Here is a 24,895-nt window from a genome sequence, read left to right as displayed (position 1 = left end):
GGCCCATTAGTCCTCTAAAGCAGGTGGAATTGTGCATTATGATGAGCTATTGAACTGCAAATGGCCCAAATATTGTGCTTGCACATGGGCAATCTTCTGTCTGTGTCTACCGCTGAAATAAATAATATATTGTTTGTATTGGTTGTGTAGGATATTGGTTGTATTGGTTGTATAGGATGGATAATGGAGCTCTCAAACACTGTATAAGTGACTGGCAAATTGAATATGTGATCACGGCACATAATGGCTCCTGATGCCCTGGAGAAGACCTGATGCTTCTTGATATAATACAACACTGAAAGGCCTTAAAAAGGCACCTACCCCTAACGTAATAAATGTTGGCACAGGAGAAATATTCATTTTAAATAACAGAATTACCCACAGATGAAATTACTAATTTAAGATAAATATGGGGTCTCACCAGAGGTCCTGGAAGTCCCTTATCTCCCTTATCACCCTAAAATAAAAATAAGAAAATCAATAAAAATGTGCCACTACATCAACAATCAAATTTTTAAGAATTGGTGCATATCATACTCACTGAAGTGCCTCGGGGTCCTGGATAACTAATACCAGGTCTTCCTCTGTCTCCCTGTAAGAAATAAAGAATTATATTAAAAAAATCCATTAATTGAAATTATTCTTTATATCAGTGGCAGATAACCTTTCCTATCTTGAGAGGCACATTCAGCTCTGAAAAAGGATCATGAGCCATATACAAAGGGTATGAAGGGCCCCACTGTAGAGAAACCCAAAGCCCCCTTTTCCAGTATATAGATAGCTAAAGTTATCTTACAGAAATTATACCAAGGCAGTATAGTGACATCCAAGGGTTCTCCCTTACCCCATTTGGTATTTTCGCATCAGCCACTCCCGTAACATTATCGCATCCTACTTCAAGCCCCTCCTCAATTCTGCAGTATCATCCTATCTCCATTTTAGCACCTAGCGACTAAACGATGAGTGCTGTCACCCCAGTGAAAGACACCTGCAGTTTCAAGATGGCTCCCACTGAGGGTAAAATGATGGTGTTTGGCTGCCAATGTGACAAAAATCTCGCCCATGCAGCTGAAGCCCCACTCACTCAGCTCATTCATTGGCTGGCTGCAGGTGGACGAAGTTTAGACAACATCAGACAACGGTGATTTTACCTTAAAGGGAACCACAACCTCCAGGATTTCAACATATAAAGTAAAGGCAGTGCTATACTGGGGCTAGGATGATGAACAACATGATACCTTCACTTTACAGATTGTATGTTTCATTGCAGTAAAACGTTTTATTAAAGCTACAGAAATCAGTGCAGCAGTTGATTGGCGTGTGCATCGGGGCCGGGCTATGTGGGTTGGGTCTTCCTTTATTATTCTTTCCCTCTGTGGTTTCATGGCCACTATGTAAATAAATTCCCCCTGTCGCCACAATAATAATTATGGCCGGCGCGTGTGCAGTATACATATTGCTATCTCTGACACCATCTTATTGAAAATGCTGTATTCTGGCTTGTGATGCGTGCCTGCACTCTTACATCCTGCGTGGCGTGAGTGCGTGGCGCCTGCACTCTTACATCCTCTACCTCGTAAACACCGCGGGAGACAAGGGGAGACCCCACTCCTCAACAACTCCCCGCACAAATAAGCTTACGGGACGCTTCAGAGGAGGATGCTTTTCTCGGAACGAGCATCTGATACCTCACAAGCCGGAGGACTTGTAGGGGTAGGGGTCTGTGGATAATCATATTGTGTGGGTTATTGTGGAATCCATCCTACTGTGTGTGGAGCTATGTTGTCCATCATACTGTGAAAAGGACTGTGGGATACAACAACATAGTGTGTGGGACTGTAGGGGCCATTATGCTGTGTATAAGGGTTTGTGAGGTCCATTCTACTTTGTAGGGGACAATGGGTTAAATCATGTTGTGTGGGAGTCATTAGGGTCTATAATATGGGGTGGGGGAGGTGTGGAGGTCATTGTACTGTGGAGGGGCTGTGAGGTCCATCATACTGTGTGGGAGACTGTGGAATCTATCCTTCTGTGTGTGCAAGGCTTTGGAGTCCATCATAAAGTGTGGTTTACTGTGGAGGCCTTCATAGAGTGTGTCATAGACTGTGGGGTCCATTGTACTGTATGGGTAACTGTGGAGTCCATGATACAGTGAGGGGGGTTTGTGGGATGCATCATACTGTGTAAGGAAGGCTGTAGGGGTATCATACTTTATGAGGGATGTAGGGTACATCACATTGTATGTGGACCATAATGCTCCGTGTGGGGCCTATAGGATCAACATAGGAGTAGACATATCATTGGTGCAGCCACACAAGGACCCAAGAGGTAACAGGTTTACTACCACCTCCAAATTAGCAAACAGAACTATTGTACTGCAAAGGGCCCCTATACTGTTTTTGCACAGAGACCCTTCTCTCTGTGTTTCTGCCCCTGGGCCAACATAATGTGTGGGGAGGTGTGGGGGCATTATACCGTGTTAGAGGTGGGCTGTAGGAAGATCATACTGTGTAAGGATGTGCGTATGTCCTGTCATACTTCACGTGGGGGACTATGGTGAAATCACACTGTGCGTCGGGGCATCATTCTGCAGGGAGGTGCCTGGGTCATTATAAAGTGTGGGGGGAGCTGATGATCAAGGCAGAAGGTGAATAATAGATAGCAGTAATATGATTTATTGCATTTTATAAACTTTAGCTCAATATTCTGCTCAGTATTAAGTGATAAAATTAATAAAATAATAATAATAATTCTGTAAAATAATATTTTAAATAAATTAAAGTCGGAATTTACTTTGGGCCCCGGTTGTCCTGGGTTCCCTCTTTCTCCCATGTCACCTGGGTCTCCTCTTGACCCCTGAAATAATAAGCAATGGCATTAATAACAGGATGATTGACAATTTCAAACCATATACAAATAAAATGCATATACCATATAATTATTTTCAATGCAGAAACAAAACTAGGCCGTATGAATATAAATGATGAATTTAAAGGGCATTCTTACAGAGTAAAGTATGCTATTTATTTTTGATGAATGCTAATTCAAGCTCAGGAAAGCCCTGAGAATAGGGAGGCTTCAGCATTGCTTTGGCTGCAGGACTCCTCATTGATTTTCTTTGCACAATGTTTTTCATCAAAATTATTGCACTGCTAAGTCATTGTTAAAGGGGTATTATTATAGGTGGTAACAGCAGCACGGTGGCTCAGTGGTTAGCACTGCAGTCTTGCAGTGCTGGGGTCATGGGTTCAAATCCCACCACGGACACCATCTACAAAGAGTTTGTGTGGGTCTCCTCTGGGGTTGTCCGGTTTCCTCCCGCACTTTAAAGGCATACTGATAGCAAATTTAGGTTGTGATCCCCAATGGGGATGGCAATGCTTAAATCTGTAAAGTGCTGTGGAATTAATGGTGTCATATAAGTCAACAAATAAATAAATCACTATTTGATCGGGGAACCTATGTCTCCTGATTAAATGAGGACAGCCAAGAACAGCGCTCAGCTATCTTCTGTAGTCTCATGGAGGCTGAATGAAGCGCAGCACTCAAATTAGGGACATTTTATAATATAGCAATGTAAACCTAAGCTTAGTCCACAAAATATACATTGAAAAGTATTATAGAAAATTGAAACAAGAATAATAGGAGTTGTCTCGTCATCTCAAATGGATAAAATTGCAAATTTCTTGTAAAATCAAGCAACTATGTAATTTACTTGCTGTTACAAATTTTCTCTGCTATCAAGATATTAGGGATTTTTAATTCTATTGTTTCTGCCTTGTCTAAGTTACCGGCCACCACTGCAGTCTATCAGTGATGGCCAGACTCATAGGCAAGGAGCACAGCACTTACAAGCTCTTTGCTTTAGAACTTGTAAGCACTGCTCTGAAGCTGCCTGGATCGTTGTATCCAACCAGTTTCCTTGCCACATGGTGGTAAATCCATTCCATTACTATGTTGTGAACTGCTGTACAATGGATCACTTGTGAACTTACATTTCTACCAGCTACTCCAACCGGTCCTTGAGCTCCTCTTGGTCCTGGAGCTCCACGATCACCCTTTAGAAACAATAGTATGTCAATGATTGATTACATATTTACTACAGTATAAAAACATTAATTAGACCTAATATTAATTAAAGACATGTATGTTTTGTTGAACATATGTTATATTGTGATCCCAACAAGGCAATATCAAGCAAGTTACTACATAGCTTGACCACCATAAATGTACATTACCTAGGGGCTTCATCGCTTGTTGAAAACTTATGTAAGGTTGGTTATCGGTGTGTGTATAGCTTTTGTGACTATAGAGCAAATCATATACCTAAGCATCATTTGATTTTACCTTTCCTCCTTTTACTCCAGCTTCTCCACCAAGACCTCGTGGACCCTCTGGTCCTGGGTCACCCTACATTTAAAAAAAACAGCAAGAAAACAATCAAGAGAGATGCTTAAATTGAAGAACACATAAAACTCACTTAAGGCTGCTTTACACACAACGATATTGCTAGCGATCTTGTTAGCCATGTGACACGCCCAGATTGTTGTTACGATTTGCCGAGATCGCTCATAGGTCGTTTTGTAGCGGTCACAAGTACACATCTCAGAAACGACGCTACATCGTTCAGCGATATAATGTTTGACCAAGGCGGTCATGTGGATATTGTTCGTCGTTGGCAGGGTGTCAAACGTAGCAATATGTCTGTCGCGTTCCAAACGACGAACAATATTTTGAATCTGAACGACGTGTCAACGAGCAACGATTTGTACCCTATTTGCGATCGTTCGGAGTCGCACCTAGGTGTCACACGCAACGCCGTTGCTAACGATGACGGAAGTGCGTCTCGAAAACCGTGACCCCGACGACATATCATCAGATAAATGATAAATCATAGCGTGTAAAGCGGCCTTTAGATGAACATCAGGGAACAAGCATTCTTAGGAACACTCATTTCTTGATTTTTGGACTATCTCAACAGACTGCCAATCACCTGAAGAATGAGTAAAATGCTCATTCATCAGATGCAATGTCATTGTTCATCATCAGCTAGGATATGTGCTGATGATATTATATTATTCTATGAACATAGAACGATCATGCTAACAATCATTCTGTGAACATAGAATTCTTATTAGTCTGTCCAAACTTGCCATACAATGATTACCGGTCGGCTTGGATATAGGCAATTAGTGGTTGTTTAGGCCTGGAATCTGGTCTTTTAAATGGACCTAAATCCGGCAGTTTCTTTACCTTCTCTCCTTTAGAGCCGTCAGTTCCTGCACCTCCTTTGGTACCAGGATCTCCTCTACGACCCTAAATGAAAACAAATTCTATAAAAAAAAGTGTCTACAAGACCATAACACTCTAATGGGTTATCATGGACCATTCTGAGCTAAGATGAACTACCGAGAGTAAACGTTAGTGATCTTTTCAACAGATATTTGTCAATCAAGTTTAAAAATAGAACAAATAGACAAGTATAGTCTTACTGGTTCCCCTTTTGGTCCTTGTACTCCAGGTCCTCCTTTATTGCCTTTCTCACCTGGAGAACCAGGAGCTCCAGTGTTTCCTGCAGGACCCTAAAAAGTTACAAGAACCAAACACAGATGGTCAGAGTGGATAAACATATAGGACATTTGATAAATAATAAGTTAAGAAACCAACATTTGGATGTAAGGAAATCTAACTACGGAGTTTTACTCAACACAAGTACAGAGAGACCATGTGAGGAAATGAAGACCAAGTCACAGTTTCACCTTGAATGGTGAGATTTGTGGAGATGGCACTCGTGTACCATTTGATTGCACTTCTCATATTAAACGTGTTAATTTTGACTAAAGCTTTCACCTTAGGAACCCAATGTTTCTTTATAAAAGCATTTACATTCTAGCCAGTCTCTGAAATCATAAGACTTAACCACATCTTTCAGATTTCCATCATTGTAACTATGTAACTATGTAACTATGTTTTTTACCTTATCTCCTTTCTCTCCAAAAGGTCCAGGTAGTCCACTACGTCCAGGTCGACCAGGGTCACCCTGAAATATAAAAATATTTTACAATTAATTTGATCCTTATGCATCTTTTATGTTCTGCACTAATCAAGTATGTGGCTAGTAGAATGCTTCAGAAGAAAGAATGTCATACCACTGTGAGAATACAATATATTTTTCTATGTGCTTTTCTACTGTGAGAATACAATACATTTTTCTGTATGCCTTTTCTATAACTAAGCTTTCTTTTCTATAAAAGGCTATGTGCGCACGCTGCGTTTTTTTGACGCTGCGTTTTTGTGCGTTTTTGGTCGATAAAAACGCACAAAAACGCACCCGCGTTGAAAAAAACGCGACAAAAAATGCATGCGTTTTTACCGCGATTTGGTGCGTTTTGCTGCGTTTTTGATCTCTGCGTTTTGCTGCGTTTTTCCAATGCATTGCATGGGCGGAAAACGCAGAAAAACGCAGCAAAGAATTGACATGTCCATTTTTTTTTTCAAGCTCAAAAACGCAGCTTAAAAAAACAGTTGTGTGCGGACAGCAAAATTGAAAACTCATAGACTTTGCTGGGGAAGCAAAGTCATGCAGTTTTGAGGCCAAAAATGCACCCGAAAAACGCCGCGAAAAACGCACTGTGCGCACATAGCCTAAGTCACACACAAGATACTGTAAGGTTGTGTGCACCAAGATCAGCAGCTGATATTGTGAGACAAGGGAACAGAATAAAGAACAATGACTGGCTATCTGCGCAAGTCTAAATTTATGACTGTGAGGTACATGACAAAGACTTTGCAATTTATGGAGTCGGAACACAGGAGGGGCTGTAGGGTAAGTCTCAAAAAATGGATAAACGTCACAGACTTTCTGCATATGCTTTTAATATAGTATGGCATATTTAGGAATTTTACTAAGAGATTAACCCACTAATAAAGCACGTCACTCATGTGCACCTTCACTGAGAAGGAATTTAAACCAGCTAATCTGTGTGGTCTGAATTTCTCTGCCGGCTTTCAGTGACCTTCAGTTTGAGATTACAGCAGACATTCACTGTTAAGAAGGAGATTTCCCGAAAACTATGGGGTGCTTCACACATAGCGAGATCGCTACCGAAATCGCTGCTACGGCATGGTTTTGGTGACGCAACAGTGACCTCATTAGTGATCTCGCTGTGTGTGACACTGAGCAGCGATCTGGCCCCTGCTGCGAGATCGCTGCTTGTTACACACAGCCCTGGTTCGTTTTCTTCAAAGGCGCTCTCCCGCTGTGACACACAGATCGCTGTGTGTGACAGCGAGAGAGCGACGAAATGAAGCAAGCAGGGAGCAGGAGCTGGCGTCTGGCAGCTGTGGTAAGCTGTAACCAGGGTAAACATCGGGATATTTACCTTAGTTACCAGCCTCCGCAGCTCTCACGCTGCCTGCGCTGCCGGCTCCGGCTTTCTGCACATGTAGCTGCAGTACACATCGGGTTAATTAACCCGATGTGTACAGCAGCTAGGAGAGCAAGGAGCCAGCGCTAAGCAGTGTGCGCGGCTCCCTGCTCTCGCGGTTATGATCGCTGCTTCGGCTGCTGTGTTTGACAGCTAAGCAGCGATCATAACAGCGACTTACAAGGTCGCTGTTACGTCACAGAAAATGGTGACGTAACAGCGACCTCGTTGTCGCTGTCGCTTAGTGTGAACCAGCCCTATGGAATTTATCTTTAACACCATCGCCTATATTCCAAAACATATTGGTACTGGCTAGCAGATACTTCTTTTTTAAGACCCCAATGATTACAAACGCTGGTAATATCTCAGAGGTCTGTACTAAGAGGTCCCTGGTAAATAATGGGCTGTTTTATTTGATATTTAATGACTAGGACAAGGATGATGCTTTGCTCTCAAAACTACCATCAAGAAATAATGCTGAAAAGCTGAATGGACATTCAGTTACTAGTATTCTCCACTAATTTAGCTTTTAAATGATCTTTACTTTTAAATCTGAAACAAATAATATATCAGACAGAAAACTGAATGAAAGCATACTTTAATTCCACGGTCTCCATCTTCTCCCCTGTCGCCAGCATCTCCTGAATAGCCATCGGGACCCTGAAGAAATAGGTTACAAATATTTCACACAAATTATAGCTGAACTTAGTGAAGCTGTAAATATTTACATAGTCATATTCTTAAAACTGAGAAAAGACGATGGACTGGAACGGTAAAAACACTAAATGATTAACGGTATATGTATAATATTGACCACAGGACAACTGCTAATTATGGGTTAACCACCCTGACTCTAAATCTATAGGTGGCCGTCAGAGTAATAATTGTGTCTCCATGAATGACTTAATATTTAATGATTGATAGTACTTTTTTTTTTTTGCAAATTTCACTTGTTAACGTCTTACTAATTTCTTATTTAGCAAAGCATTATATACTCTTGGAAAGTCCATGGGAATATGAACTATCTGGGCTCTGTTTAACACTAATGAACAGAGTGGAGTAAGTCATTATCTGTCCAATATGTGTTATCTTGGTACACTTTGCACTTCTTATATTGGCACCATGTTTCGTTCTTTACCTATGCACTATGTGCAGTTTACACTATATTACTTGATACTATGGAGTCTTCATTGTCTTTTTAGGATGTGGATGGGTTTCTCTAGTTCTTTTAAATTCGTTGAGAGAAGTTGCGGAGCTTTGTTGCTTTTATGTATGTGTTGTGCATAAAAGAAGCAATGGAAAAACTTGACTGTGGGAGATTGGTACAAGGAGGAGGAAACGTCAGCCCCAAGGCACCCTGGGGTGCTAGAGTTTTGACTGAGTCGTGCTGTCCTCATGTGTCTCTTTATATATCTTAAAATTTGTTTCTTGCTATAATAGTTTTAGCAAACACAGAGGTCAAGCTGGGTCAGGCGCGGACATATGATTGGTGCAACCTGTGCAGCGCACAGGGGTCCAAGAAGACAGGGGGCCCATTTCTATACACTATGCCTTTCAGAACTGTATGATACTTTATTTTTCGAACACTGTAGGAAGCTTTTTATATGTGCACTCAATGGTACTTTTTAAGATGGTACTATTGCAAACTCTTTAGCTGGGCACTGACTGTATCAGCTTTTCAGTGGGCACAGTATTAAAGTAAACTTGTCACCAATTTTTTCCCTTATACGCTGTGGCCACCACCAGTGACCCCTTATATACTGCATTCCAGAATACTGTATATAAGAGCCCAGGCCGCACTGTAGAATGTAAAAAACACCTTTATTATACTCACCTGCAGGGCGGTCTAGTCCGATGGGTGTCGCTGGTTGCGGGTCCGGCGCATCCTCCATCTTATGTGATCACGGTCCTCCTTCTTCCCAGGCCGGTGTAGAAGATGCTTCCTACATCATCCTCACAAGCCAGCATTGTGCTCTTGCGCATGCGCACGCTGATCTGCCCACTTAGGGTAGATCAAAGTTATTGTAGTGAGCAAGTGCGGGCGGTCTAGAACCTTTCCTCGCATCTGCACATTACAGCACTTTGATCTGCCCTTAGCAGGGAGATCAAAGTGCGCCTGCGCAGGACCGCAATGCTGGGCTGTGTAGATGATATAGGGCGCATCGTGCACACTGGGCCGGGAAGAAGGAGGACAGCGATCAACGCAGAGAGGAGGTGCTGGACCCAGTGACACTAATTGGACCAGACCAACCCCTAGGTGAGTATTAGGCTGCTTTCACACCTCCGGTTTTTGCTATGCGGCACAATCCGGCACTTTGCAGGAAAATCGCAACCGGTTTTTTTTGCTGCCGGTTGCGATTTTCCTGCATAGACTTTAATTAGTGCCGCATTGTGCCGCATGGCCTTGTGTTCCGTCCGGTTTTTGCCGCATGCGGCAGATTTAGCCGATGCGGCGGCCGGATGGAACGTTGCCTGGCACGTTTTTTCGTGCGGCAAAAAAAACCGCATCGCGCCGCATTCGGCCGAAGCGGCGCATTTTTCAATGCATGCCTATGGCGGCCGGATGCGGCGCGATGTGGCAATAACCGCATCCGGCCACCGCATGCGTTTTTTGCCACTGCGCATGCTCAGTAGCATGCCGCAAGCGGCAAAAAACGGACTGGCCGCAAAGGAAAAACTTATGCAAAGGATGCGGTGTTTTCACCGCATCCGTTGCATAGCTTGCACAGCCGGATTGAGCCGCAGAGCTCAAGCCGGATGTGTGAAAGTAGCCTTATAAAGGTGTTTACAGTTTCCCATCTTACAGAATTGTAATGCTTCCGTAACTATCGGATTCCATATTGATGGTCCGTAAGGCATCCAATATTTTTTCAGAGTCAAGTCGTATCATGCTGTGATTTTTTTTCTCATGCCAAATACAGCTGACAAAAAACCACAGATCTGCTCTGCCTCATTAAATAACATTGGGCCGAGTGTAATCCCTTCTTTAAATCTGATTGCACTGATTTATACGCTGGTCTGAGCCCAAATACTTACCTAGTACTTGTGCCTGCAGGGAAAAAAGGAATCAAAGGGAGTGACTGTAGCAAGCTCATTGCTTAGAGAGCTGACTGTTCATTTTCCCTGACTCCGCCCACTTGACAGTAAGCGAGACAGCCACACGGATTCAAAATAGAATTTACTTTTAGATTAGAAATTTTCCTGAAGGTTTCTTTATCTGGGCCACTTAATAATACTATCACATACATCATTGTCAGTCCACTGCACATTATCTTGAGAATATCCATTATTAGCAAAGTTATTCAGAAACCTTACCTTATCTCCAGGGTCTCCTTTACATCCAGGAGCACCAATCCGACCTGTTCGACCCTAGACACAGAGACAGAGATTGAGTTCACCATCCTATTATTATTGGTTTTCATTTTCTAGAATTCATTATACAGTATACCTGTCACGGCTGTCTCTTGGTATTTGAGACTTGTGACAAATTCAGGGCTTGCAAACTATTGCCATGCTCAACACTGTAGTTAAATGTAGTTTCCTTTCATTTGGAGAGGAAAGGGTTAATTTCAGTATTCCTTGCCAGCAAGCATTCTCATTACCATCCCAGGTGTTTCCGGTTTGGAGCACTCCCATTTCCTCTATACACTCTCTGCTCGCAGTAGAGGGTGTCGGTTATTCACTATCATTTGGATGCTTGGCCTGGAGTTGGAAGGAGCTGGTGGAGCCCTCTCTGCAAGTTGCTGTGTAGGCTGCAGTCTTGGTGATGACTGCAGCATTCTATTGGTGTGTTTCCCCTTGTCTGTCTTTCTTTCCCTTTCCCTGTGTTGTTTTAGTGCAGCGGTGGGGCTAGCAACCCTTACCTGTCCACTCACTAGCCAGGACTATTGTAGGGTCACTCAGGGCTTCAGGTTCCTACTCGGCGACAGGGAAGGAACATATATAGGGACTGGCTAGGAGTGCAGGGTACAGTTGCAGGTAAGTGGAGGAGGTGTCCATCTTCCCTCTCCCTAGAGCTAGGGCACATCATTGTTAATGTGTCTCCAGTGTAACCCTTGTGTTGTGTGTTGTGTGGTACACCATATTTCCCCATCACTAGCATGACAATATCCTTTTAAAGCATATACAAATTAGGCGTGAATAATTTGCATGTATTAAAAATACTGGAGGAAAAGAAAACATAAACATTACTTATCAGAAAGAACTGGTGGCATTTGCACTTAGGGGTACTTTGCACGCTGCGACATCGCAAGCCGATGCTGCGATACCTAGCGCGATAGTCCCCGCCCCGTCGCAGCTGCGATATCCTTGTGATAGCTACCGTAGCGAACATTATCGCTACGGCAGCTTCACATGGACTCACCTGTCCTGGAACGTCGCTCTGGCCGGCGACCCGCCTCCTTATTAAGGGGGCGGGTCGTGCGGCGTCACTGCAACGTCACACGGCAGGCAGCCAATAGGAGCGGAGGGGCGGAGATGAGCATGATGTAAACATCCCACCCACCTTCTCCCTTCCGCATATCCTACGGGAGCCATGGTGACGCCGGTAGGAGATGTTCCTCGCTCCTGCAGCTTCACACACAGCGATGTGTGCTGCTGCTGGAGCGAGGAACAACATCGGACCATAGCGTCAGCATAATTATGGATTACGCCGACGCTACACAGATGATACGATTACGACTCTTTTGCGCTCGTTAATTGTATCATATAGGCTTTACACACTACGATGTCGCCTGCGATGCCGGATGTGCGTCACTTTCAATTTGACCCCACCGACATCGCACCTGCGATGTCGTAGTGTGTAAAGTACCCCTTAGCCTGTAGGAGAATCTTGTTAAATTGAATAGCCTACACTAGAAAGGATATTTCCAAAGAAATACAGAGATCTCAAAGGGGGGATTACATTATTTTTCGATTTGGCTATAAGCAAGTGAAAAAAAACTACAATAGTACAAGACTAATGCCAGAAAACTCTACCATGGTATTAAAATATTTCAGAATTTTAGTAATTTGTGTGCAACATCAGCAAGATGGGCATATATGAAAGAGCTGTGAATGGAAATGATTACATTGCCCTATATTGTCAAGTTGTTAAATATCCTTTCCAGCCAGTTCCTCGTTATATCTTTTTCTTGAAAAGCTTGGCAACAACCAAAATGGATTCCACATGGTTTTCTAGAGTCATGAAAATTGGCATAACAGTAACACAATAAAATCTTCTGTGTTAGTTCTGCTGCATAACTTGGTACAATTATAGTGGTGGCTAGTCTTCTAGGAATGGAGCTTTCTAGCTCTTTGCTTGCAGCTTGTAAGCGCTGCACTGGAGCTGGACCCGATCCCTGGATCCGGTCAGCTTCAGTTTCTCTGTGCTCTGTTGTTGCTGCAGAGGCAAATCTGCCACTGCTAGCACCATCTGACAAAAAGTATAAAAACACTTAAAAAGGAATCATAGAAAACATGAGGCTTAAACAATGTGATAAGGGTCATGATAAACCCTCCACACATACATACAAGACACTGTAGAGGTGGTCAAGCCCCCTACAATGTAAAGTTCTGTATATGGTTATGTAAAGCATAGGAATGTTATGTAGATAGATTTTGTTAGTAATAGCAACAGTTAGGGGTACTTTACACGTTGCGACATCGCTACCGATATATCATCGGGGTCACGTTGTTAGTGACGCACATCCGGCACCGGTAGTGACATCGCAACGTGTAAATCCTAGGTGCGACGATGAATGAGCACAGAAGCGTACAATATCGCTGATCTGTGTAACATCGTTCATTTCCATAAAGTCGTTACTGCTGCACATACGATGTTGTTTGTTGTTCCTGCAGCTCCACACATCGCTGTGTGTAAACCCGCAGGAGCAACAAACATCTCCTTACCTGCGTCCCGACGGCAATGCGGAAGGGAGAAGGTGGGCGGGATGTTATGTCCCGCTCATCTCCGCCCCTCCGCTTCTGTTGGCCGGCCGATTAGTGACGTCGCGGTGACGTCGCTATGACGCCGAACGCACCTCCCCCTTGAAGGAGGGATTGTTCGGCAGTCACAGCGACGTCGCCGAGCCGGTATGTGCGTGTGAAGCTGCCATGGCGATAATGTTCGTTACGGCAGAAATCACCACATATCGCATGTGTGAGGGGGCGGGTGCTATTGCGCTGGACATTGCTAGCAATTGCTAGCGATGTCGCAACATGAAAAGCCCGCCTTAATGTCAGGTTCAGCTCACAGGGGATGGAACTAGTGTTGAGCAGAGAGTCACTTCTTGGTCACAGGGAGAACTGAAGGGCAATTCTGCAGAAAAGTTTGAAGACTAAAGATGCTTCATGGAGTAAGGGCCGGTCAGGGAACCTTGAGGTACCCTCCTAAAGGTCCAGAGCCTACGGCTCACCCCTACGGGCCACCAATAAAACACCACAACCACCCAAACAGGAAATGAGCTGAACAAAACCAACTGAAACCAGCAATAATGGTCATTGGAAAGCCCCTTAAGTAAGAGTAAAGCCTAATAAGCTGCAAAGGATGTTCAGGAAACCCAAAGCATAGATCAATGGAACACAAAATGTCTTTACCAGAGGTCTGTAATGGGGTTGGGGATCTGCAGAAGCCCCCACGTGTACCGCTGGTAACTGACCTGCTTCATCAGGGGAATTACCAAATAATTATGCTTTGTGTGGAGGGTTTATCATGACCACTACCACATAGTTTAAGCCTCTTCTTTGGTAGAATGTCTTTTTAAGTGTTTTTTTTCATGTTTTTTCATGTCCGTATATAATATGTATTTATTTGCTTTGAATAAATACAATTATTTCTATTTTACAAATATGTTTTTTTCTGTGATATAGACCAATTTTGGTGTGCACTAATTTTCTTATTCACACTACTTTGTACCGGACAGAATCAAAATAGATGGGCACGGCCTTGTTCAATACACTTGCATTGAGTGGGACTGTGCCACTCTAGTTGGGTTTTGGCCGAGGGTATACATATCGTATGCTCGTGGCCACATCACCGCCGCTCCTGGCTCAGACACTGGAGAATCCTCACAGTGGGCACAATAAGAGGGTTCACAAGTCTGCAGACACATAGAGTGACTGCAGATTTATCGTTTTAGACCTAACAACCTGCAGAAAACAGCAAAAGATGTAACCAATTGCTGAATACACTTGATTTGACAACACAATGTAAGAAGATGTCTAGTGACCTATATGAAGTAGTAGATGGCATTTAAAGTGGCTTTCATATGATAGTAATTTATGGCGTGTTAGTCTGTTTCCATATGTTCCATAGAATTGGACACATACATGGGTAGCAATTATCCCATTTGTTGTTTGACTGGGTGTGATAGAGGGAAGTTGCCAGTGAAAAAAGGAGGGGGTCAGGCACTCCTTGGTCTTTCAGTTGATAGAAGCCCCATTTATCCATTGCATTTGGATATGGGACAAAGTCAAAAACGGAAGAACCCTTCCATTACCTTCCCAGGAGCTAAGTCTGCTCCTTACAAGGGTGCATGCCAGCTGTGTTGCACAGCTGACATCTTGCATCTAAAAGTAGTGACCAGAGATAACCTCCAATTGTCGTTCTTCAACCATTTACATGCCAACGCCAATTACTGACAGCAACAATTAAATGGTTCTAAAGTCTCTGCGTGCGATTGTTGGGTGCTAATTTGCAGCTAATGGCAACAAGAAGTCAACTGAAGATCCCTGTTGCTGCTGCTGCCATCTTTCTACTCCTTTAATCCCTAGGCGTTTGATAAATTTCCTGCATATTATAATTCCTTAGCCATTCCGCATATACTATAAGCAAAACATCTATCCATATAAACAGTGTATATGTATATATATATATATATATATACACTATGTATATATATATATATATATATATATATATATATATACACACAGTATCTATATACATATATATATATATATATATATATATATATATATATATATATATATATATATATAAATATATAGATAGATAGATAGATAGATAGATACAATACAAGCCATTTTTTTTTACAAAGTTCTACTTTTTCACCATTAAAAGATGAAAAATAAATATACAGGTTTGGTATCTCAGGAATTTTACTGATCTAGACAATTATTTTTCCAAATATTTTTTTACAACACAATGAATGTCTTAAAATTGTATGCCAAAAAAACAATGTCGGCATACCATTTTTTTTCACTATGTCACCCAATTTGTATTTTGTTTTAGATTTTTTATTAACTTATATGGTAGAGTTAATGAAACACCCAAAAGTACCACAAGCTTGATTTCCGTACCTTCTGTCCATGTGTGCCGTTGACTCCATGAGGTCCCGCTATACCCTAGTATAAAGAAAAATACAGCGATTAATTTACAATTTTCTCAATTTTAAAATATGGGTATAGAGATTATACAAAGCCAACTTACCCTCCTTCCATCTGCACCATAATCTCCCTAAAGAAGAAAAGCCACAAGTTTAGTACAAGAAATATATTGCTGCCAAATCAGTCCTGACCTTTGATAGATTAAGTAGAGTTACCTTTTCTCCTTTAGCACCAGGACCACCCTAAAATAGAATAAAAATAAAAATAAAAAAGGTTACAAGAAGTATCATTTGAATGGCATGGGCTACAACATTGTATTGGCTAATGTGTAGTTCTCGAAACAACCAAACACCTTAGGTCCAGGATATCCAATTGGTCCTTCAATTCCAGGGTCACCCTAAAAATAAGACATAAGAATGTGAATTCTTCAAATATAAAATTATGCAAATTACAGATAGTAAACAAACCGACATGTCTTACCTGACGTCCTTTCAGACCAGCAGCTCCAGGTTCACCAGCATTACCTTTAGCACCCTGAAATGGACCAAAAAATTAAATCAGATCATGCAATTTGCTAGTGAGGTTATATTGATGTTGTATATATGTCTTATTTATTTTTAGCATATAATCATTACAATATGTTTTTTTTAGGAACCTTATTTTGGGCAAAATTAAAAAAATGCTCTTTATTTTTTACCCTAAACTGTTTTGTGACTTTTTAGCGCAAAAATTGATACTTTCCACTAAAATGGTGCAACACTTGTGTCAAAATGTTCTGCATACACAAGATTACTCCAAGGAAAGACTAGAGTACATTTGCGCAAAAGTTTTTGCAACTTTTCTAGAAGTCGGGTGAACTGATCTGGAAATAATATAGTTCACCCACAATAGTGTACTAAAATAAAAAAGATACGAATACATAAACAGGGATATAAAAAAAAGAAACAAATGAAATGATGAATATGGAGCAAAGAACAGTTGCAAAATCATGCAAAGCAAGCCAAAAAAAGGTGCAAACGTTATGAAAGTGTCCATATAAATACATTATATAATTTTTTTGTGCAACACTGTGTCCATAATTAAGTTTCTACTGTCAAAATATTTGTGTTATTGTGGCCCGGGCAGGTTAACATTGTTGCCCTTTCTTGCTGTGAATTTTTTAGAATTTTTTGGGAAAATGTAATATCTTTTTTTTTTGTGGTTTAGTTTTTAAATTTAGTGTAGGGACTTGCAAGCATGAGGACCCTTGACCATGGGTTGCGAGCATCTGTATTTTTATGTATCGTATATATTTTTTACACTTATATCTTTATGCAGGATGCAGCCAGGATCATTAATATAGGCCATGTAAACTAAAGTCTTCTGGTCCTGTGTGGTGCACTTATATAGTGCTGGGCAGTCCCCCAAGTCTAATTGTATGGGCATCATCAATATGCTGTAAACCAGACACTGTGCACCTACATGTGTGAACAGCGCCCTACACAAGCCATTTGTGTGCAATTTTAATACTAAGCAATCCTCCCTCCGTGGAGTGGCAGTGTGCTTTTGCCACATCCTGTGAGTGCATTTGTTTCTGTGGCTGGGCAGGTAAACACTTTTGCCCTTTCTTGCTGTGAATGGTTCTGAATGTTCATGGGGCCACACGTGGGACTACTGCGATCCTCACATGACACTCGACTCACGCTGGCAGCACAGCAGTGTCATGCGAGTGTCACTGCGACTGAGGTCCGATCATGCGATCGGACCACAGCTGCGGGGGTCGGGCCGGCACTGAGGAGGGGAGGGCTAGTGCTGAAGAGGAGAGGGCCAGTGCTGAGGAGGGGCGGGCTGGCGCTGAGGATGGGAGGGCCAGTGCTGAGGAGTGGAGGGAGGGATTTGTCTCCCTCTCTCCTCCGTTACCGGCTATTGCCATTCTCGCCCTGCACTCGCGGTACACCGGTGTACTGCGAGTGCAGTGCGATTTTTCTCTTGCCCCATAGACTTGAATGGGTGCGAGAGAAACTAGGATCACATTGCAATCAACAGCATGCTGCGACTGTTTTCTCGGTCCGATTAGGGCTAAGAAAATAATCGCTCATGTGTGCTGGCACATAGGGTAATATTGGGTCGAGTGGAATGCGATGTTTTATCGCATTCCACTCGCTCCGATTTTCATGCCGTGTGTCTTAGGCCTTAGGCTTCCACTAGGAACAATGAGCATGTCACTTCTTTTAAGTGCTCAGGGTTTCCGAACCTGAAAATGGTTGAAAGAAGTGACATATGAAAGAACATGCGCACAGCAGTGTTGTTTTGACATTGCTATGCATTATGTGCATTTTAAGGGATGTTTTTGTGGCGCTATTTCAGGTGAATTCAAAGTGAAATCTGCATAAAAAAGACCCCATGGGCACAAAGCACTTTGGGGAGTTTTTGGTAAAGTTGAAAAAGTTTGAAAGACTATTTTCCTCGAGCATGTTTTGAAGCCTTTTCATTGCACAGTGCCCAGTTTGGTGCAGATTCCATTATGATCTATCTCAAAAGAAGTGACATGCTCTTATTTTTTTCACCAGGCGTTTTTCAGAATCTTTTTAGGAAAAAAAAAAGGCTGGAAAAACACCTGATGTGAACAGCAAAGGGTATTACCCACAGAAATTAATAAAAAGAGTTTTCCAAGGATTTTTGAAGTGTTATTTGAAGAAGATTTTGGAGCAGATCCTCTCCCAAAAAAACAAAAAAGCTCAATATATGAAAAATTTAAAGTGTATAGTACTGAAAAATTGGGCAACAGGTTGAACATGAACGCAAAATAAATGTTAAGGATACTGAAAGGTAAATCTCATGCATCTTTAATTGTCAAAAGCACATTTTAGGTGTACAGAGTTAGGCCATATTCACGTACCTTCTGTCCTCTCTGACCAGGTTGGCCAGGAGGTCCCGGTAATTGCAGACAGCTCAGTTTGTAACACTGTAATAAATAGAAAATTAATATGTAGAGCTGAATGTTGTGCAAAATCATTCATATAACTTTACATTTATACTTTTATCGCGTCTTACTACCTGCTTCTTTTCATCTTGTTCACACTTCCTAGTTGTAATTAACAGGAACCTGTCATGTTAAAAAATGCTATTGACCTGCAGATATGGGGTTAATCTGCAGGTTAATAATGTTCTAAAGCTGACTGGCTGCTGCACTGAGAGCCCGCTGCCTGGAGGAAAAGGACTTTACTCCTCCCGGCAGCCTAGGGCTTTCAGTCATAGAGGCACAGCTGTAGCAGTTTTAGTCACCACTCAGTACATAGTGAAAGGCGGCTGTAAACGTACTGACTTGAATCAGTACATAGCGGTCAGTCCATGCCAGGACACAGTTACATCTGCCACCCATTGTGTACTGAGCAGTGATTGAAAATGCTTCAATTGCGCATCTATGACTCAAAACCAGAGGATTCAGGGAGGAATAAAGTTAATTTCCTCCCAGTAGCCAGGCATCCAGTGCAGCGGCTCGATAATTTTAGAGTGCTGTTAACCTGCTGACTAACCCTATATCTGCAGGATAGTTTGTGTTCTTTTTTTTAACATGACTGCTTCCCTTTAATCACCTAGGATTTCACTGTGTTGAGCGCCTTTGCTAGCTGCCAGCAGTGTTTTCTCCGGCTGGTCTCCCCGAGATCAGTGATTGTTTTGTCTTGCTGGTGTACTAGGCATTGCTCCCACCTAGCCAGAATCCTACTCCACATTGATGAGGGGCAATACCCCGAAACAGCTGTCTGTGGATGGAAACTTAGCCTTGGTAATTTCCTTGTCATATCTTTAAACTCGTCAAAGAGTTGGATATTGACTAAAAGGGCCACTTAATATGGTGGTTATGGTGGTCTCCTTGAAAAGAGCCACTCCTTGGCTAGGTCCTTCCCGGAGGGATATCTGGCTATTTTGTGTGTCAAGACTCCTAACAGAGACTCCACGAACCTTTTTTGATTTGCATACTTCCCTTTAAACATGTAAGAGATGGATTCCTAAATATCTTTAGCGCCACAAATGTATTGAACCCCAAACAAAGAAATGGCACCAATTAGATTAGGGCTAGATGGCAATATGTGTTGTTTAACTCAGAGATCATGGTTTTGTATTGCCACATTGCATCTAATGATTTCCCATGAGGGCGCATTGTTACATGCGATCTACGAGATTGTGACACAGAGTTGCAAATATTTCCAACACTAGTTGCAAGTCGAATGGATTCACTTTCCAAAGACTTCAATGCAAGTTGGACGCTACTCCGGCTTGAATGAAAATCGTCTGCTTTTGGCTGTTTTTTACTCCAATATTGCAGATCTGAACTAGTCACATGATAGTATCTCACATGGAAGTTACATATATGTTTTTGGTTGCTCAACTCATCTGAGAATTGCTGTCACGTCACAGGTTGCCAGCCTTATACTTCTCATGTCTATTGAATTACATCTGCCAATCCCCTTTCCCAAGTTTTTACAAGTTTTGCATTGATTGCCAATATAATCACCTTCTCCCTTTGCCCTATCCTTCTGACCCCATCAGCACATTGTGCAATGTTTTCTTTTGTAGGTAAATTGACTCATGTACCTTGAATACAAGTAGACATGAGTGAACCTTTGGAGGTTCTGTTCGCTGGCAGCAAACAAACCGAACCGCCACTGGTCCGAATTGGCCCGAAGGGTATCAGAATAACTGATTGGCAGTTTGAGTCTCCACCCACATTCAGCCAGCCAAAAGCAGATCACATCCGGGGAAGGGTGTATGGGCTTTTTCACATTTTTTTTGTTACACACTACATCCGATCACGCTTGTTACCCCCAGTATCAAACACTGCAAGCAGCTTGCACAGGACTGAGCACCAAGTGTACCCGAGCACAGCGATGCTCGCACAAATTAAGTTCGCAAGTAAAGCACCCGAACTCCAAATCCGAGCCCTGTTTTAAGTTGGTGTTTGGTTCGAAAACTAAACCTCGGGTTCACTCATCTATAAATACAAATAATCATGAAAATGTATAAAAGCAACTCTTTTATATGTAACATTTATATAAATAATGTTTGAAAATATATTTAATGTAACTCATTGGGATCTATGTTACATCCCAAATAAAGTTTACTCAAAAGAAACACAAGTTACATGAAAACAATATTTACATACCTCTCCATAAGCCTCGTGTTTCTACAGAGAAAAACAAGCATAAAAATATAGTTAGACAACATTGAAAACAAATTATCACGAAGATGGATCAATAGAATAGATGGATGGAAATAGTTAAATATAATTGCCATGAGCAGACACAATCCATATGGAAAAAGTGTATATATCTGCATCACTGTTTTTAGACAAAAACGTATCAAATCCGTTATTGCACAGTTTTCCCATGCTGCACAAACCTAAATAGGGTCATGTTTGTGCTCACTGATGTAACTACACCCCTTTTCATGTGATATCAGTTAGAGCTTACCCATTATCATCTATCACTGCCTTCTTATACATTACACCATTATTAGTTTTCTGTACCTACAATTAAGGCCAGGATCACACAATCATATATTCTCTCCAGTTTGATCAGAGTGTCCCCTTAATATGATCCAATTTGCTTCCATGATTCTTCTAGCGTGGAGAAGATGGAGAATAAAATTTCTTTATCTTCTCTATTCTGCGAGTCACCGGAAATTGGACTGCACTCAGATGTCATTCGAGTGCAGTCCAATGATTTCCTAGTTCACTAACTTATCAAAACTGTTCCCTCGAAGCTCCCCTGACAGAGTCCATGATCCACGAATGCAGCTCTGGTGACTGTGAATAGCAGTAAAGTACGGCTAATCACTGGCTCCAGGAAGTGACGACAATTCTCATCAGCTTTGCCAGGTTTTACTGAGCACAGCGTTGAGTCTGATGAGAGTTGATGTCGCTACCCAGCACCTGTGATTAGCTATACTTCACTGCTTTGTGGGAATATTTTTGGTAATAAATTGGTGAATGAGGGTTAGTATGGGGGAGTCTTTATTTAAATAAACTATTTTATACTGTGTGTATGTATTTTTTAAAATAAAACAAAAAAAACTGGGTTAATAACGGGAGTGCCTGATAAAAACCTCTCCATTACTAACCCTTAGGCTTGATGCCAGCTGACATTGCACAGCTGACATCAACCACTCCAAAATATAACCCCGATTGCCGCTGCACCAGGGCAACCCGGAAGACCCGGCAAAGCGCCAGAATTGGCACATATAATGTGATATGCCACTTCTGGGGAGGCTGATGACTGGAATTTTTAGGTTGGAAAGGGTCAAATAACCATGGACTTTCCCAGCCTTATAACATCAGTTCCCAGCTGTCTGCCTTACCTTGGTTGGTTATCAAAAATAGGGGGGACCCCACGTCATTTTTTAAAAAATAAATATTTTTTTAATTGCCAGGAGTGACCTGGGAGTCAGAAAAGCATCCAGAAGTCTCCCCGATGCTGTTCCCATTCCATTTGAGCTCTGTTTCCATCTATTTCAACTATTTTCCTGCTCCACAGCTCTCCTGTTAGGGTCTTCCAGAAAAATGCATGCGTTTCCCATTGACTTCCATTATACTCGGTACTCGAGTCGAGCCCATCTGAGCATCCGACCTGCTCGATTTGAGCATCAAGCACTTGAGCATTTTAGTTTTTGCTCATCACTATTCCTTTCATTACACCGCTATCTCTGAATTCATCATGGCATATAAAAAATGTTTTTAAATAGCAGAAAGTTTAGAACTTCAGCAGGAGATGTACTAAAATAAAAATTTAGAAATCCTGAATATTTAAAAGGAATCTGTCAGATCCAGTAACGCTATTAACATGCAGATTTATGGTTAACCTGCAGGGTAATAGCGCTAAGAAGGTGCCCGGCCGCAGTACTGAACGTGCGCCACTCAGGAGAAAATGAACTTTATCCCATCTGAGAGCCGCCAGTTTTCAGTCATGCATGTGAGTCGGTGCAACTACAGCCACCAGGGTAATAGCGTTATCGGACATGACAGCTTACCTTTAATAATGGGTAAAACATTGGGGCAGCAAGTGATGAGCAAATCAGCCAAAATTTGAATTGAACAGTTCGCTTTATTTTTGATAGCAAATTCAATTCGCATCAATTTTTTTTATGCAAATCAAGTATATCTTATCATGCTCTCTGGTCTCTGCAGATCAGAGCATAATAATGTAGGGAGATAAAAATAATATAAATTAATTGTCACCTTTCTACAGTCCTCACCTTGCCCAAACAGCTACCTGCTTAATTGTTCCAGTCCGGTATTAATTCACATGCCGCCGGGCTACTTCATATCCTTTCAGGTCATCAGCACCTCCGGTGCTTACTAGGCCTTGTAGTATTCATGGTGTTGGGCTTGATTGGCTTTAAAGGGGGCTTTACACGCAGCGATATCGCTAGTGAAATCACCCACCCCCGTCGTTTGTGCGTCACGGGCAAATCGCTGCCCGTGGCACACAATATCGTTAAGAGCCGTCACTTGGACTTACCTGCCTAGCGACGTCGCTGTTGCCGGTGAACCGCCTTCTTTCTAAGTGGGCGGTTCGTGCGGCATCACAGCGGCGTCACTAAGCGGCCGCCCAATAGAAGCGGAGGGGCGAAGATGAGCGGCCGTAACATCCCGCCCACCTCCTTCCTTCCTCATTGCCGACGGCCGCAGGTAAGCTGTAGTTCGTCGTTCCCGAGGTGTCACACATAGCGATGTGTGCTGCCTCGGGAACGACGAACAACCTGCTTCCTCAACAATCAACGATTTTATGAAAATGAACGACGTGTCAACGATCAACGATAAGGTGAGTATTTTTGATCGTTAACGGATGCTCGTTGGTGTCACACGCAACGACATCGCTAACGATGCCGGCTGTGCGTCACAGAATCCGTGACCCCAGAGATATATCGTTAGATACGTCATTGCGTGTAACGGGGCCTTAAGTCTACTGGTTTTTGAAAACTTGAAAGACCCATGGTATAAAGAAGACTGATGGCAACTGGATGAAAACCACACTGGAACAACCAAACTAGAAGTTGCAAAGAGAGTGTGAGGGCCGGTGAGAGATAAATATTAATTTCTTACAATTTTTTAACTGCTTAAAAAGCAGTTAATATTTTGCAGGATTTGTGAGAATGGAAACACAGAAAACATTTAAGTTAGTGCAATCTTAGACTAGAAAGTCTAGATCATTCTAAATTTGACACATCTTTAGACACTTTTGCCAAACTTTTTAACACTTGTTGATTGGCTTATTTATTACACACTGTGGTGCATTGTCACATCTAAGCTACTCCCGTATTTGACTTATCACAGGTCCTCACCATGAAGACATATCCCATTTTCTAGTGAGACACATTGTTGTAATGATTTAAAAAATTGGTTTTTAATTAGATGGAAAATTCCTCTAAACTATAACAAAATTTGGCACCTTCACCATCAAGTTAAGGTTCTCCAAGAATCATAAAAATTACCCTTATTCATTTTCTATCCACTTACCATAACTTGAATGATTTTATCAATCGTTGTCTGATCAATCTCAGTGTTGTCGTCGGGTCTGGTCACTGAGTAAGAGTTCCTGAACATCTCATGTGGTGTGTTGGCAAACTCTCGTAGACCAGATTCATAAAAATGAGGACTTGGAGCAACCGCAAAAAGTTTAATACCATCATTCTGTGCTTTCTCTGCCTGAAACTTCATTCCTCCACATGGGTTACCAGTGACATGACCATCAGTGATCACCACAGCAAACGTTATAGGGTGACGTCCTCCCAGTGGTAGCTGAGCCTGTGCCGCCTTTATCTGAGCTGTCATGTTAGCGATTGCACAATCAGTAAAGGTGCCTCGTCCAATATACTCGACTGCTTGTAGCTTGTCAATGTATTCTTTCTTGTTAGTGGTGAGTTGGCTGAAGATCTGGACCTCATCAGAAAAATGTAGACCTCCGTATTGCCAGTTCAGAAAAACTTGGTCTAAGTATGCCTCATTTTCTAATTTGTTCAGAAAGGCAGGTATAAATTTCTTCATGTGAACCAGCAAGCTCTGGATAGGAGAAGTCTGAAGAATTATACTTTCAGATGTGTCAATCATGAAGTACACATTGATTGGACATTTGGTTTTATCTACAAGAAAAAAAAATCAATGT

General features: G+C 42.1%; 1 protein-coding gene across 2 annotated transcripts in view; it reads right to left on the bottom strand.

Annotated features, from left to right (window-relative positions):
* Positions 1-24,895, bottom strand: part of COL6A2 (collagen type VI alpha 2 chain) — a 58,489-nt gene that overhangs the window by 17,500 nt on the left and 16,094 nt on the right. For both annotated transcript variants that reach the window (XM_075317429.1, XM_075317428.1), the window contains exons 3-20: positions 24,250-24,872; positions 20,899-20,919; positions 18,634-18,699; positions 16,236-16,289; positions 16,108-16,152; positions 15,971-15,997; positions 15,859-15,885; positions 15,729-15,773; positions 10,743-10,796; positions 8,025-8,087; positions 5,978-6,040; positions 5,493-5,582; positions 5,254-5,316; positions 4,348-4,410; positions 3,996-4,058; positions 2,794-2,856; positions 542-592; positions 422-457 (exon numbers count right to left, since the gene is read on the bottom strand). In XM_075317429.1, coding sequence (XP_075173544.1) covers positions 422-457; positions 542-592; positions 2,794-2,856; positions 3,996-4,058; positions 4,348-4,410; positions 5,254-5,316; positions 5,493-5,582; positions 5,978-6,040; positions 8,025-8,087; positions 10,743-10,796; positions 15,729-15,773; positions 15,859-15,885; positions 15,971-15,997; positions 16,108-16,152; positions 16,236-16,289; positions 18,634-18,699; positions 20,899-20,919; positions 24,250-24,872 — 1,517 coding nt within the window. The remainder of the gene's footprint in view (positions 1-421; positions 458-541; positions 593-2,793; positions 2,857-3,995; positions 4,059-4,347; positions 4,411-5,253; positions 5,317-5,492; positions 5,583-5,977; positions 6,041-8,024; positions 8,088-10,742; positions 10,797-15,728; positions 15,774-15,858; positions 15,886-15,970; positions 15,998-16,107; positions 16,153-16,235; positions 16,290-18,633; positions 18,700-20,898; positions 20,920-24,249; positions 24,873-24,895) is intronic.

This window comes from Anomaloglossus baeobatrachus, chromosome 7, assembly GCF_048569485.1.
Source record: "Anomaloglossus baeobatrachus isolate aAnoBae1 chromosome 7, aAnoBae1.hap1, whole genome shotgun sequence".
Classification (NCBI taxonomy): Eukaryota; Metazoa; Chordata; class Amphibia; order Anura; family Aromobatidae; genus Anomaloglossus; species Anomaloglossus baeobatrachus.
Note: the sequence above shows the minus strand (reverse complement) of the source record. Positions and strands in the feature narration are given on the sequence as shown.